General features: G+C 44.6%; 1 protein-coding gene across 1 annotated transcript in view; it reads left to right on the top strand.

Annotated features, from left to right (window-relative positions):
- The window catches only part of HPSE2 (heparanase 2 (inactive)), a 113,425-nt gene that overhangs the window by 89,798 nt on the left and 7,059 nt on the right, over nucleotides 1–16,568 (top strand). The window contains exons 7-9 of the mRNA XM_035133543.3: nucleotides 5,034–5,127; nucleotides 7,890–7,996; nucleotides 12,230–12,344. Coding sequence (XP_034989434.1) covers nucleotides 5,034–5,127; nucleotides 7,890–7,996; nucleotides 12,230–12,344 — 316 coding nt within the window. The remainder of the gene's footprint in view (nucleotides 1–5,033; nucleotides 5,128–7,889; nucleotides 7,997–12,229; nucleotides 12,345–16,568) is intronic.

Below are 16,568 nucleotides of genomic sequence, written 5' to 3'. Positions count from 1 at the left end.
GTTGGACTCCAGCTTCCATCAGTCTCAGTCAGCATGGACAATAGGCCCCACATGAGGAAGAGAGCTCTCTCACCCAAACATGATTTTGACTGAACAAGGCAGGATGTGGGTTAGCCTTTCTCCACTGATTGACAGAAAGGGAAGCTTTATAGAATCAGACAGAAAGAAGGGCCTTCAAAACTCGTCAACATTTACACTTAGGCAAGATATTATATTATGCAGGACCCCTTTATGGTGCTTTAATGCCTTCAGCTACACAGAAGCACCATGTAATGGTGGTGTTTCCCCTTCGCAGTAACACCCGGCACAATTAGCATGGTATTTACAATCTTTATTACATATATACAAGAAACAGCTACTGTTCAGAGTTATGCATCCGAACCCGTTGAGTCAGATTCGGGGAGTGGCTTCCTGCGATTTCCGCACCAACAAAGTAGACGTGGGAATCACGCGAGATGTCTTTGATTCTTACATTTCATTTCCCTCCTTGTCTGTGCTGATTTGAAAGCCCCCTCCCTTTCTGAGTCTGAGCTTCCTTCCCTAGCCTCTGGGTGGTTGCAGGGCTCTGCAACATCTCTGAACTCCTGCTCCTCCTGGCTACTCTCCGCCCCCTCTTCCACGTCCTCTGTCCATTGCTCCTCCAAATCCTCCCTGACACACCATCAGTTTTGCATTCTGAAGGAAGTTCTGTGGTGCATGCAAAAGTGTTTCCCAGGTTATAGCCACAGAATTTCACTTATAGAGAATAACATGGGTTCATGATTCCAGACTATACCTACTTCATTTGTGTGTGAAACTCCATGATAATTGTGTTGGAAACAATTATGCATACCATATAGCACTCCATTCATTCTTGGACTCCAGACTCCAGTGAAGCTTCCTTTTTAAATTTAAAATTTTTAAATTTACAGAGATTCAGGAGCGCTGTGCTGATCACTCTCCGGGGCACAGTGGCTACACAATGACTATGTTACCTGTGCATGAGATCTGTTGCCATCACTCATTGAGTGCCTTGGGGTTGATGACAGAACTTTTGCAATGTATTTGTTCATGAATTAGAGCCTTGGTTCATATACACTAGTAAGCACATATGCTATTGTAGCATTCCAGTGAAACATTTGTTGTAAGAATGCATTGAGCATTTTGCTGCAGAAGAATTCACTCTACAGGAGATGCCCTTAAGACTGAAACGGATGAAAGGAATTCAAAGTGGAAAATGTGCAGTATCCTGTAGTGTGTGTCTACTCATCTGGGTGGTTAGCGTCCATCTCTCTATCACGAAGGACAACGCCCATTCATATGGGTCACACAACATTCCCTCCTCCCCCACCCAAATCTAACATGAACTGTTTGAGAAAACCAGCACTTTTAGACAGCAGCAACGGCATGGGTTTAATTACAGAAAGTTGTACTAATGCTGGGCCTGGTTCTTTGCTACTTGTTCGGCACCTTGATTCCATGAAATTGATAGCCCTTTTCAGGGGAAAGTTCTGGGGAAACTTCACCCACCCACCCTTCCCTATCATATAAGCTCCTGCTTTTTCTGGGGGAACTTCATCTGCCCTCCCCTTTCTCTGTAAAGAGTGCCTGCTGCCATCCTTGCTGTAGTTGCTTTGTAAGGGAAAGGTTAGTTGCTAAAAAAGCAGTGTGTGTGCCCCAGCACTGGAGCAAAACAGCAGGCACAATGAGTTTTCACTGAAACTGGGCAGCATCAGAGGTGAGGGATACAGTATGTTGTATTGAATCGTTAGAATTTGTTTTAGAAGTGATCAAAGCAGATTGGTAGACAGGCAGTGCAAAGGGGTAGGGCTCACAAACATCACCATCCACATCGCAAACCAATCGCCCCAGAGTCAGACTTCAAACACTTGCAGAGTACAGTTGAAACAGAATGTCCAGAAGTGGCTAAAATCCAAAGCTATAAGGGTCTGGGATCACACCTGAAAAAAAGGAAATGGCATATGAGAAACAGGCAGAGGGCCTTCTCAGTAGGGGCGCCTGCCCTGTGGAATGCCTTCCCATCAGATGTCAAAGAAATAAACAACTATCTGACTTTTAGAAGACATCTGAAGGCAACCTTGTTTAGGGAAGTTTAATGTTTGATGTTTATCGTGTTTTTAATATTCTGGGCAGATTGGCAGGGGTATACATAATATATCATCATCATCATCATCATCATCATCATCATCATCATCATCATCATCAAGATTTTCAGGAATTGAGAGGGAGCACATGGTGACAATACCAGAGATGGAGGAAGTATTTTGTGCAGGAAACCTGTGCCTTGCTGAGTAGCTGCAGGGGGAAGGTGCCAGCCTCCCCTTCCCCTGCTAGTGACAAAAAACTGGGAGGTGGGACGAAGAGAGGAGGTGGTGGGGCTCTAATTCCAAGCAGGCCTTCCTGAAGCAGGAATGGATTTGGAAATTCCTGAGTGTTGGGAAGTGGCTTTAATGCAATTAACTGAAATAAAAGGAGGGGGTCAGATAATGGGGCAAAGGTTCCTCTACCATAAAGAGGAGTAAAACAAAAACAGCTGTTCTGAAGCCCTCAAACTCTGCTCATTAAATTCCATCTGAGGCTAATGGTTTGGGCCGTTAATTGTGGGTGGTGTCTTAAAAAGATAATGGTGCTTTCATAGTTTTGCTTAGTGTAAGAGGCAGCTGGCATCCCAACTCCCCAGAAATGGCTTCCATGGGCTTTTAAGCATGCAGGTAGGCAGGAAGCACAGTGCAGACAATGATGTGGTACTGAATTGCATGATTAGATATGTACCATATTTTTCCAGGTATAAGACTAGGTTTTTTTCCTTTTAAAAATGTCCAAAATTTGGGGGCGTCTTATACATGGATAGATCTCTCCCCGTTTTCTTAAATCGGACGCCCCCAAAATAGGGGGGCGTCTTATAGATGGAAAAATATGGTATGTAGACATTTATTGTCCACGATTCAGCATGGGCTTTTGCTGCTGAAGTTAACATGTTGATGGGGAGAGGAAAAGAACCCTTCCAGTCTTCTTTAAGTTCTTGAACTGGAGAGCTGCCAGCAGAGCAAATATATTGCTAGACACCACCCCAATCTCCATGAGTGGTGTGAGATTCTAAGGGATGCAGACACACTAACCAGGGTCTGTGTTTCCTTTTGGGACAATGTGTCACAACAGAGACTGTGGTGTCTTTATGATATAGGAAAAGAATGATTTTTCTGCTACCACTGAAGTTGATATTATTCTGCTCAGAAGCCTGATTGAGCTTCAAACTAATGCTCTTGGGAAGGAGTGTGGTCTGTTGGGCCTATGCCAAACTTTTAACAACTTCTCCATTAATTTCCTAACCCCAAACCTCACAGTAACTACACCATTCAGTTGTAGGGCTCAACTCCTGCCATATTTGTCCAAACAGCATTTCCCACTATGCTTCCAGATGTGCTAGCAAACACTTTAAGTCAAACATGCTGTGCAGTCACTTCGTTTTAATCCAAGGGTTGTGTTGACATGTAACACTAAAGCAAGGTGTGCGACTTGTTTATCCGTAATGTGCACTAGCACTCCTGTTTTGCTCTTCCCAGCTGAGAAAAGCAAACCACAACCACAACTTTAGCATTATGTCCAAACCAGTGTGCATTATTTGTTCCTCTCCAAACTAACCATGATGTGAAGCCAAGGTTTTATTATTCTTGTCTTGTCTTGCCGACTGTGGTTTGTTTGGGAGCAATGTACTAGGAGGAGCACTTGCTGGGATGACATCATGCCAAGCCAGAACTTGTGGTTCGTTGCTCCCAGCTGGATGAAGGGAGGAGCAAAGCAGGAATGCTTGAACTGTCATCAACATACAACGTGTGCATATTATGGTTCAAAAAAACAACACACATCTTGCCTTAGCATTACATGTGAACTAAAGTTCTGTCCCACCTTGCCTGTCTGGTGACCAGTCTCTCATGTTTGGAAAGAAAACTCCCAGGTGTGTCTTAGAACAAGCACATCCTTGCCTGTTATTTTCCAGCCTTATGTGAAACTTTCTAACCCAAGTCTAAATCCATCTGGTACTTTTTCAGAAAAGATCCTCTGCTGGCACTATCCTTCTGCTTACAATGTTGCCTCTGCAATAAATCTACTGTAGTCCCATTTACCCTTCCTTTCTTTTCATTCATGCATTGATTTGTTATACCTATATATTGCACTCTTTCATGGGGAAACTCAGCTTGGCTAATGGAGGGTGGTAATGGCGGGGTCAGTGTATGGTTTCTGAAACATCGGTCCAGATATCTCTTTACAGGATCTGGATCAAATCAACTATCCATCTAGTTGAGCACCCTTTTCCCCATAGTGACCAACCACATGCCTTTGGAACACCCACAAGTGCATGAACACAATAGCCCTTCCCTGCTATTGCGTCCCAGAAACTAGTGCTAAGGGACCAACTGCCCCTCAAACCTGGTGAAGAATCGTGCATTTCCTGTTCTTTCATGTGTCAGAAAGAACAGGGTGGTGAGGTTAGTTGTACCAGTGTATTTATACTTGGTCCATCAATTAATTTACACAATGTGAGCAGAAGGGCCTGATTGGATGGGCAAGCTTGAGGTTGGGAACCTTAATAATATTTTCCTCTTTATTTTGCACCAGATGTGGTGCTAGGCACTGTGCGGAACATAGAAATGTTCCGCTTCCTGTCTTCATTAGATGGACAAGTTAGTAGAAAGAAGAGATCAGGGACTAATTGCACAATTACTTGTACAAATGGAAGTGGAGGTGCAGGCAAAGACTTTGCTGAAGAGATGGATTATGGAGGGGCTTTTAGAAGAGAGGGAAATTGTGGGGAGGGTCCTCTGGGCACAGGGAGCATCCTGTGGTAGAAGGCACAGAGAAGAGAGTGGTAGAAGAAACAAAGGTCAGTAAGAGCAGCTCATCTTATGCAGAACAGAGATCAACCTTTGGGGAACCCCAAATGTGGGCATCAGAGGCGCGGTCCTTAGCCAGGGTGAGGGAGAGCACATAACTGCAGCCCCTCTCTGACTGTTGCCTTCTCATTTTCATTCCAGTTACTACCTTGATGGCCGAGTGGCCAAGGTGACGGACTTCCTGAAAACGCGCCTGTTAGACACACTCTCTGACCAGATCAGGAAAATCCAGAAAGTGCGTGAGTGAGAGGGATGGCTGGGGCAAGAGGGCAGCATGTCTCCAAGGGTGGGGAGCTTTCTCCTGGGCTCACTCTGCCCAGTGCTAGACGCACCTAGCACAGGTTTCAGTTGGGACCAACCTTGCTACTTATGGGCCCTGCAGGATCCCAGCTTTCAGGTCAGGCTAAGCAAAGCTGGGAGAGTAGGTATGAAGATATCCAGGATATGCCCCATAGACAGGCTCTGTACCTATGGGAGCATTGGGAATGGCTACTTTGGAGTCAGTCAAGCTGTAGTAGTATCAGAACATCTGGTAGATTATGGCATACATGTACTGTAGTCTCAATAAGATAGGAATTGAGGGTGAGGCAATAGACCTTTCGAAATTAAAATGAAAAGTGAGATGGAATCTTTTCCTGGATCATTGTACATCATAGGAAATATGGCTCCTCTTTATGGAATGCACCTTGCTTAGCTATGAGGCTTCCTGGCAGGAATGTTTGATCCATTGTTGGCTAGAATGGTTGACTCGTCAAAACAAACATGATTAATCAGAGAGGACTTTTTTGTCTTAATTTGGTGTCAGATTTTCATCTGTGCTATCAGGCTGATCCTAATAGGGGACCAATCATTCTGTTAGAGAACCCAACACAAATATTAGGTGAAGTGCCGCTAATTAAAGTTATGAGCCCCTTTCTATGCTCTTGCCTTGTTTTATTGCTACAAGACGCTGCCTTCAGGTAATGAAGCCAGGTCTGGCAAGTGGCCAGATCTCCTAGGCACTCTGACAGGTCTCCTGTGCAGAGGCAGAAGGAGCTGCAAGCTGGCATCCTCAGTCCTTGTTGTCACTGATGTGCTTTTGTTTGCTGGCGCCGTCTTGTCCTGGGCATGTCTGTGCTGCCAAAGTTTGTCTTGTGTTATGCTGGCATTTCCCAGGCCGGTATCTCTTATGCCATGCTCATATCTCCATTTCACCACTTCAGATGCTTAGCAAAGTACCACTGCCCAATTTGGTCTTAGAATCAAGAATTGTGAGAATGTTTTGGCTGCTCCAAAACTAGCAAGTTTGTTGCCACCCTATGCCCAGAACTACGTATTATTACTCTCATTATGCAATCTGGCACGGTTGTGACGTGAGATTGCTTCATAGTTCCTACCACCATAGTGCCTATTCTCAGTTTCTCAGGAACAGTTTAGAGTCTGAAATTCTGTCCTGGCTTATGGAGGCGTTAGACCCTGTGCACCCATGTAGATAATAATAATAATAATAATAATAATAATAATAATAATAATAATAATAATAATGGGACCCAGGTGGCGCTGTGGTTAAACCACTGAGCCTAGGGCTTGCTGATCAGAAGGTCGGCGGTTCGAATCCCTGTGACGGGGTGAGCTCCCGTTGCTTGGTCCCAGCTCCTGCCAACCTAGCAGTTCGAAAGCACGTCAAAATGCAAGTAGATAAATAGGAACCGCTACAGCGGGAAGGTAAACGGCGTTTCCATGTGCTGCTCTGGTTCGCCAGAAGCGGCTTTGTCATGCTGGCCACATGACCTGGAAGCTATACGCCGGCTCCCTCGGCCAATAATGCAAGATGAGCGCGCAACCCCAGAGTCGGTCACGACTGGACCTAATGGTCAGGGGTCCCTTTAATAATAATAATAGTAATATCTGGCTGGGTTTCCCCAGCCACTCTGGGCGGCTTCCAACAGAAAAATAAAATACAGTAATCTATTAAACATTAAAAGCCTCCCTAAACAGGGCTGCCTTCAGATGTCTTCTAAAAGTCTGGTAGTTGTTGTTCTCTTTGACATCAGATGGGAGGGCGATTGGCCATCTGAGCACTAACCAGATATCCCCCCTTTCATTTGGCTGCTATTACTTTATTTAGTTCTTTGGCAAATTTACACATTATACTTGTACATACAGTGAGGAGCTACGTCTGATCCCAGCTCCATGGTGCATTGTACTTATATCATAAAAGCAGTGAAAAATGTGTTAGCTGTGCACACGCTTATGTATATACACATTACAAATACAGTGTGTGAAAGTGGCCCTTTTGTGCAGTGCTGGTTGAAGGGCAGCTTTCAATGAACATATATGCAAAGGAGTCACCATGTGAGGATCAGAAATGATCAACTTTTTAAAACTGAGAATGAGGGCAACCTTTGCTGCATAACTGCTATGTGGGGATGGATGGTGGTCCAGTCAGGAAGATGTTAGGGTTGCCCCATGGTTAGATGGCATGCCAGCCTAATGTGATGTAACTTGGAAGGGAAGTTTTATCTGTGTCTATCCTACACAAGTTAGTGTGTGCTGGTAATTTCTACTTCTGTAAGGAGATGGGACTTTGAAGAAATAACACCCCCATCTTGCAACAGTGGGGTGCTTTCTTAGCCAACATGCTATGTGGTGCTTCAGATGGGACACATAAGCCTAGGGAAGGGATCAGAGGCTCCTTGGGCACTTAAGAAATGGTCAAAGTGAAAGCCTGCAAAGACCTGTATGTTAAGGGGTTGGAGTAAGATCGGTGCAGGTACTGGAAGTGGGAGAGAGGTGAAGAAGGTTAATGCCAGGCAATGGGTGGTGTTGGTAAGATATATATATTTTTTAGCTCATGGTGTTTCCCACCACTACTCACCTGTACCCTGTGACCTCACTAAACTGTGCAAAGTCAAGCAATCCTATTTGTGCTAACCTGTCCACATCCATAGCATTTTATGAGTACTAGCTGCCTACTGAAGATTACTGACCATCCTTGCCCTTTCATTTTGGCAATAGGTTGTCAATGCACATGTGCCTGGAAAAAGGATTTGGCTCGAGGGCATCGGAGCCACCTCTGAAGGAGGCATCACCAACCTCTCGGATTCCTATGCTGCCAGCTTCCTGTGAGTCAACCTGAATGTGGTGGTGGTGTGTGATATGGAGACAGGGAATTAATCAAGGGATAATTAATCAATAGGTATGTCAGCTGGTTGTCGCCTGGCTGCTTGTCCTTGAGTACAAGGATCACTCACCAGTTCCCCAGTCCAGCGCCCCAAATCCAGTTTGGAACCCCAGCAAGGAGGTTGGGGAGAGGTTAACTCTTTGCATCTTGCTGCAGTCCCAGTCTGGATTGGGGAGGGCAGCATACATTGAAAACAACAAAAACAAAAAAAGGTTCTGACATGGGGTTTTTGTTTTGTTTTGTTTTCAATGAAAATTACAGGCCCAGGAAGCACAATCCACATTGAGACAACAGCAGAAGGGCAAAGGATTAAAGCCCCCCACCCCCAGTGAACTGATTCTCTGCCTCATTTCCAGAATAAAAGTTTAAGAACACTTTGCGCATTGATCTAGACCCACTTAACTGGGAGTGAGTCCCATTTAATTTAATGAGCAGTCCTGTTTTACTTGAGAGTAGACATGTATAGAATTGCACTGAAAAGCAACAGCCCTATGCACACTTTCGTCTGAGTAAACATACATAGGATTTCACTGTGAATGCATTACTGTATTGTAAATTCTTCATAAGGAATTTCCCACAGAAAGCATCTGTTTACCAGAAAGAGACAGGAAAAACTTTATGACTGTAAGACCACTTGGACAATGGAACAAACTGCCCCAAAGTTATGGAATTTCCTTCCATGGAGAAACTTTTTAAGGATAAAGTGGATGGCTAGTTTTCAAGTTCTAAGGAAATCCTGCCAGTGAAAGAGGCTGTTTTCAATGAGGTCCCATTCCATCCCATTCACTTATCCAAAGTGCGTACCTTGCCTGTTCTTCAGGATGGTTTTTTACAGCCTGGCTTTGCCATTGACAAGGGTGATTCAAGGCTATGTGTCTTTTCTCCCTTCTGTACAAGTAAAGAAAATTGGTCCAGTGAAGCACAAAACTCAATTTCATGAGAATTTTAGCTTTCTTTACCACCCAAGTAAGAAGGCTTTGGATGCTTATGTGGTAGGTTTGGAACATTTTCTGGAGACATCTCTGACGTCAGAGAATTGAGTAATTTAATATTTTCTGTGGTCAGAGAGCCTTGCAGAGCTCCTTGTCCCTCCCAGTGACTTACAGAAATGGAATATATTTTTAAAAAAAATAAAAATAAACACCAATTTGTTTTATCTGTATACTTTATATCAGCCGTCCGAACCAGGTGCTTTCCAGATGTTTTGGACTACAAATCCCATCATCCCCAGCCCATTCTGGCTGGGGCTGGTGGGAGTCACAGTACAAAACATCTGGAGAACACCAGGTTGGAGAAGACTGTTTTATACAGAGTCCAGCTTTTTGGGGCACAGAGTTTGGGATATCTCAGCGTGATGTTTGTTTGTTTGCTTGCTTGCTTGCTTGCTTGCTTACACATACCTCTGGCTTCCTTTCCCAGCAGTTTGGTCAGAGTGCTGATTGGCTGAAAGTTCCTATTCCCTTATTCTCCTCCCTTCCAGCACCCACCCTGTTTGTCTTTGTTCATTAGAATGTCAGGTGTACAGTGAAGATGGTGTAGCTGTATATCAGCAGACAGGATTTACTTGAAAATTGCTGCCCGCTCTGTGCTATTTTACACGTACAACCCAATTCTGTGCATGCCTCCTCCCAAGTCAGTCAGTCATGCTTACTCCCAAATTCACTGGGGTTTACTAACCATATAAGTAAGATTGCAGCCTCGCAGCTAAAATGAGTAAATAAAAATGACTTCTAAAATTGCATCTTTTCTTTCTATTTTATTTCTGTGCAATCGCTTTGCTTTCTCCCTAACCTCAGGGACCATCACTGATAGTCATGGAATTGTTTTTTTGGCTATCACTGAATATCTCAGCTGGGATCTATATAACTGTGTACAGTAATTCCAGCACAGCCTTTAATGGAAACAGGGAAAATGTGTAGCATTAACCGTGTTCCCAAAAGTGGTTTTCACCAGATAACTTCACAACATTTTATCACATTAGCATCTATCTCTTGAAAAACGCTTGAGTTTCTGTTGCCAAAAGGGCAGAGGACTTTTATCAGAGTGCAGGCAGGATAAGAAAGTACTGTAGTGCTGTGTGCTGGATTGGTAGGGATACTTGAAGAATTTGTTGTTGGTTTTTTTTTTGCAAATTCCAGTTCAAACCAGTCTGATCTGGATTAATGTAATTATTCACAAAATTTCACACTTTTCTGAATGTTGCAACTCAATTTTCAGCAGTTTAAACAAGGGATTGATTGTGTGTGTATTTTGATGTGAATCTGTTTGTGTGTTTTCATGCTGACCTAAAACCACATACAAACTGATGCAGAAATAAACTAAATTTTAAGACTGGCAAAATGAGAAACTGAAAGAAACTAAATTGTCATGTTTGCTCATTCCTGGTTAAACATGGCAAAATGCATTTAAAATTAATATTATGAGAAAGAGTATATTAGAAAAAGTATTTTAAGAGAAAAAGCCTTTAAAAATAACTATTTAAAAATTGGTTTTTATCTAACTAGCCCATCATTGCATACATGGAATGACTTTTGTAAGTACAGTGGAGCTTCCCCTATCCTCCAGTCTGCTCCCCACAACCCTCTGGAGCAGATTTGGGGGTGACATGGGGGGAGGAGAGAGAGAGGTATTCCATTGCACTTGCAGAAGTCATTCTGCACATTCACTATTTAGCTAGATTCAATCCATATCTTTAAAATGTGAATTTTTGTGCAGGTTTTTAAAAATATTTGTTGATCAATGCAGGAAAAAACAAATCCATGCAAAAGTGACACAGGTGAACACATGCAAAAAGCAACATGGACTTCAATTGATTTGTCCACTGCTAGAGTATTGAAAAAGAGACATTGCACTTCAAAATTTCATCCACACTAGTCTAGAACCCTTTCGAATTAAGGCATTATTTTTCCACAGTTAGCAATTTCCATATGGCACTTGTTATAGCACTATATTATATGAAGATGCTGGTCCCTATGGCAAAGATTCTTCTATAATGTTTACTACGAAGTAAGTCCCTTTCTGGGAAGGTTGCCTGTAACTTTATGAAGAAGCTTCCTCATTGTGTCTTCTGCCTTTAAGTGCTTCCTATTCATGAAGGCAGCAGCAGTGTTGAAGAACTTCTTAATTAGTCTCTGTTATTGTGTATGGGGTGCTTTCTTTTCATTTTTGAATTTTCTTTTCAACTGTAAAATAATGCTATTTCAGGAAAAAAGAAGAAGAAGAAATCCATAGTTAAAACTCACCAGGGTACAAATAATTGACTAATTAAGGGGTAATGAAAAGACAGATTGTTGTTTGCACTGAACAATAATAAAGCTTATAATTAAAGACACAGTAGCCGTAGTGGTTTGCTAGTCCACATTGAATATTGCAATTGCATTTTACCTCTTAAAAACCAAACAAATCAGCTTTGCAAAAAGGCAACACAGACAACACAATCATTCCAACTGGTTGACTATGAGCTCATTTGAATTCTCCATAAAAATGACTGAATAAAGAATAGTAATTCCATACTATAAACAGTCCAATCTCTGCTCAGCAGTGAACCTCAATGGGTGACTTCAGGCCAGTCACTATTGCTCAGTTTAAACTACCTCACAGGGATGCTGTGAGGAAAAAATGGAGATGAAGACATTTGTAGTGTACTTCCTTGATGGAAGGAACTAAATCTGTTGTTAACACTTCAGTTGCTGAAGTATGGGCAGGGCTGTCTTAAGCATGACTGGTGCCGTGGCGCGCCGGATCCCTCCGGCGCCCCCCCCCCCGCCCCGTTTCTGGTGTGGCAGGCGGGCAGGCGCAGCGCGGCTGCCGCCTGGAGGGCCGGTGCCCTGCGCCATCCAGCCTGGCCGCCCCCTGTTGCGACGCCCCTGTGCACGGTGGAGGCGGCCTCAGGCCCGCACGCCTGCGGAGAGCGGCCTGAACAGCTGAGAGGCGAGCCTAGGGCTGCACCCGGCGCGCCTGGGGTGGCCTCTGCTGCACCTCTCAGCGGGCGCAGCAGGTGCAGCAGCGCCCCTGGTGGCCTGGTGCCCCGCGCCACCGGACCCGGGCCTAGAGACGGCCCTGAGTATGGGAGCCAAGAATCTGTGGGGCTGAGTCAGAATGTAGAAGAATGTTCTGGGGATCCATGGCCTGCTACTCTCTGAAATACTGATTAAGTCCTCTGTTTTTTTGCCAGGTGGCTCAACTCTCTTGGGATGTTGTCCAGTCAAGGCATTGATGTAGTAATGCGACACTCATTTTTTGACCATGGGCACAACCATCTTGTGGACCAGAACTTCAATCCTTTGCCGGTAGGTGTACAACACCATGTTCCATTCTGCATCTTTTGAATTTGCCCCATCATCAGTCTGTTCTTATTGGGTCTCTGCCACACAAGACTGCTTGGTTCCTTGTCTATTTGCTATAGGTATGCAGTGTGACCGTGGTTTTGCCCTATTCTCCACACCTCTTTTGCCCTATTCTCCACACCTCTTTTTACACACACACACCATCCTTTTTGCAGTTGCTGTTTCAGAACAGCAGTTATTTTCTTAACCGATAAAGATATATGACATGTTGACTCACACACACTACATCTTATATTCACATATTTATTTATTACTACACTAGTATCATGAAGCCCGTTAAATTAACGGGTGCTAGAACAGTGACAGGATCGGGCTGCGCTCACAGGCAAAACCCAACGGCTGCCCGTGGGGCACATGCGCAGTAGCGCAAACCCAGGGACACAGGGACTGGACGCAGAGACACTTGGACTTTATTATATAGGATTATTATATCCCACTTTTCCTCCAGAGAGCTCAAGGTAGCATAGGTAATTCTCCCTCTCCACATTTTATCCTCACAAAACCCCTGTGAGGTAAATTAGGCTGAGAGACAGACCCAAGTGAGTTTCATGGCTGGGTGAGGTTTTGAACTCTGGTCTCCGAGGTCTAAGGCTGTGTTCACACCATACATTTAAAGCACTATGATACCACTATGATACAGTCATGGCTTCCCTGCCAAGAATTCTAGGAGCTGTGGTTTGTTAAGGGTGCTGAGAGTTGGTACGAGGTCCCTATTCCCCTCACAGCAGTACAGTTCTCACAGTGTTTTTACAGGGAACTCTGGGAATTGTAGGTCTGTGAGGGAAACAGGAGCCTCCCAACAACTCTCAGCTCCCAGAATTCTTTGGGGGAAGCCATACCTGTTTAAAGTGGTATCACAGTGCTTTGAATATATGGTGTGAATGTGGCCTTAGTCCAACTTTCTAACCACTAAACTACACCGCTTCTCCACTGTACTCCGCTCTCCACTATACGAGCTCTGTCCCCATCTACATTTCTGTGTCCCCATTTCAGGCCAGGGCTGGCTATCCCTTTCCCTGTTGTCAGATGTGCAACACAGCACCCACCCCTTTCTCTTATCTCTCTCCGCCTGTCCACTTGCAGTGTCTCTGCCATATCAGTCTCAGTTTTTCCTCCCTGCCTTTCCTGTTCCCAGCCAGTAAATCAGGGGATTTGTGCTTGACTTCTGTGCCCTTGACCTGTTCCTCAGACTCTTGGCTGCATCACAAAAAAATAAAGAAAGAAAGAAAAAGCTATGAGCAGCTGAAAATCCACTGCTCCTTGTGGCCTGTTTGAACTCGGCTTGAAAATACATTTTTCCAGATTGGTTTCTTTCAGTGCTAATAGGAGACATTAGTTAATGTCAAGCACAACATGTTGAAAGCAGATGGGGCAGGGTTACCTCTGGAGCTGGAACTTAGTCCACTGTGAAAGTCTCTGTGGGACCCTTGTGGGGTACACAAGAGCAATAGAGTCAGGGTTTTCTTGGGGGGGGTGTGCACAAGCGGGAGAAGGGGGGGCAGGAGAGGAGTCTTAAAGAGTTCTGAAAACATGCTGTAGAAACAACCAAAGTCAGGGCAGCCGGCTCCTTAGGGAAAGACTAAAGAGCCAGGAAAACGGAGCTGAACGCAGTTTAGATTTATAGGAACGAAGGTGAAAGGAGTTCACAACTTCACACAGCAGGGCAGTTCCCTCCAGTTTAATGCAAACCCGCTCATTTGTAGCTCTTCAAAAAGGCTGAGGCCGTTGCTCTTCCAAGCGCTCAGGACTCTAATAAGGAAACCGTATGTAAAAGGTCTTTAAAAGTAGCAGGTTTTCTTTTCATCTTTTTTTCAGTCTAATAAATTCTACACCTTGCAAGTGGAACTCTTGGCAGCGCCGAGAAGCTCTGGATCTCCTCTGCCAGGAATTTACAAGCCTGGTCCAGGGTACCAATCTGAGAGACACTGCCAGCAGGCCCCTGGAATGCAGCGGTGGGGATCTGGGAAGCAGAAGGGCTGCCGCAAATGCGGAGCCCTGCCTGTAATGAGCTGTAGATTTTGCATTCTTCTGCAGCTGAGTCCCTGGGAGACTCAGGACTTCTTACAATTGTCTCTCAGATAATCAGCTGTTGGTTCTGGCTCCTTCAGCCTCACATCTTCGGGCATCAGGAAAACGGATTAGAGAAGTCAAAAACCCCTCCCCATTAAAAAAAAGAAAAGGAATTGTAGAGCTGGAGGTGACTGTGAAGGCCATCTAATACAACACCCTGCAATGCAGGAATCTTTTGCCCAATGTGGGGCTCAAATCCACAGCCCTGTGATTAAGAGTCCCATGCTCTACCATGGGTGGATCAAGGGTACAAAAAGACATTGTGTTTTTTCTCCAGTGATCAAGGGACGTTGGAAAAAGCAGGTTATCCTTAACCTCCAATTCGTATTCTTCCCTTGAAAGACGGAGAGGGGGAGCATTTCTTGGAGGCTGCTTTATTCATGATGCTTTGGTCCAGAAGGGCAAAAAAGGGGGGGGATAGGATCTGATTTGATATTTTAATGCTTTAATGAATTTGTCTTGTTCCTCCCCTAGAGGACTAGGTCAACAGGTGACTAATGTATGAAATAAATAAATATGTCTAATAATGAGGTGGAGGGGAAGAGGAAAGGATATATAGCTTACAGCTAATGATCAGCCTACCAGGGGACACATGCAGAAGAACAAGTGTTACATGGTCCCAAACCAAAATTACATATGCCATCAACTGAGCATGCCAATATAGTATTTATTTGTGCTTTTATTTTGTGTATTTATCTTGTGAGCCATCCATCCTGAGATCTTTGAGTGAAGGACAGTATATACATTTAATAAATAAAATAACAACATTTTTCTCTAAGAAACCCCCCCCCCAAAATAAGTCATTTTCTCTAAGTCACTGCTATACCAGGTGACTGAGAGTATGGGGCCCCCAGAAGGGTCCAAGTCTTGGGGGGGGGGTGGAGATGTGTGTGAGAGAGATGTAGGAGAGTTTCCTGTAGGATTTGCAAGTGCTTCAAGGTAGTTTGTCCTAATGTGGAAGAGGACTCCCTCTTCTGTGCTATTTATCTTCAGGGCACTGCACTTTGAATCACTGTCCTTCCATTTCTTTTTTAAAAAGCATCTCTCATTACACTTTTAGCCAATATCTTTCCTTTTGCCCTCAGCAGGTGAGTTGCTAGAGGGTTTTTGTTTTAAAAAAACAGCAACAATAACAGCAAGGCCAGACTGAACCTGGGGTGAGGTGTGGCGGCCGCTCTTTTCCCGTGGGAGCTATCACTGAGATGAAAGCAGCCGTTTGGGCCTGTGTAGGGCTGCTGGGATGTGAAACCAAATCCTCCCTCTCACTCGGTGACAAAGACTTTTCCACATGCTGCCTTTCCTTTGTGCAGACCCTTAGCTGCTGAGAGAAGTCACTGCATCAATCACTGCCTTAGCCTGGCTGCCCATCAGCTGGCAACGAACTCAGGCTGGGCGCCCATTGCAAGAGCTCCATTCCTTGGCTTTCTGTGCCATGGCCCATCCAGCTCAGTCAGAATGAAAGCTCCAGCTACAGAGATGCTCTGCCGAAGCTGAGCTCATGTGGCCGAGTTCAGAGATCCAGGGATAATTCAACCTGCCAAGATGAGTCTCTTTCAACTCTGCTGCTGCTCTGAAGATCAAAGATAAAAGACAGCGTCTTCAAATACCACCCATATTCTACGAGCAGAAAATATATAGTGCAGTGGGGCAAAGTTTTCTGGTCCTGCTAGATAGTAAAGTCACAAATCTGCACTTGCTACTAATGAGGAATAAACAGCTTGAACCGGTGGCCTTTGGATTGCCAGGAGGCCGGCCACTTGGCTACCCTAGAAATAGAAGTGGCAATGGTAGTACATCTTGCAGTAGGTGCTGACCCAATTACATCTGCATCTTGGGTCACAAAGGCTTTAATTCCACACACACACACACACACACACACACACACACACACACACAGTTCTGTGGATGTAGAGAATGAAGTGGAAAGTGCCTTGTACAAAACAGCCTTGGAGACTTGATTGCCGATGGCACTGAACTCAGTTCCCATCCACCCCCATGCTCTGGACTCTGTCAGGAAGAGGTGATGACAAGGTACAGCTCAGCTATTCCTCCAGCTGCTGCAAGAGCCTGGGAGACTCTTTGCTCCTACCCAGCCGC

Source organism: Zootoca vivipara, chromosome 5, assembly GCF_965207765.1.
Source record: "Zootoca vivipara chromosome 5, rZooViv2.hap1.1, whole genome shotgun sequence".
In the NCBI taxonomy this organism is placed as follows: Eukaryota; Metazoa; Chordata; class Lepidosauria; order Squamata; family Lacertidae; genus Zootoca; species Zootoca vivipara.
This window is presented reverse-complemented; position numbering and strand designations above follow the sequence as displayed.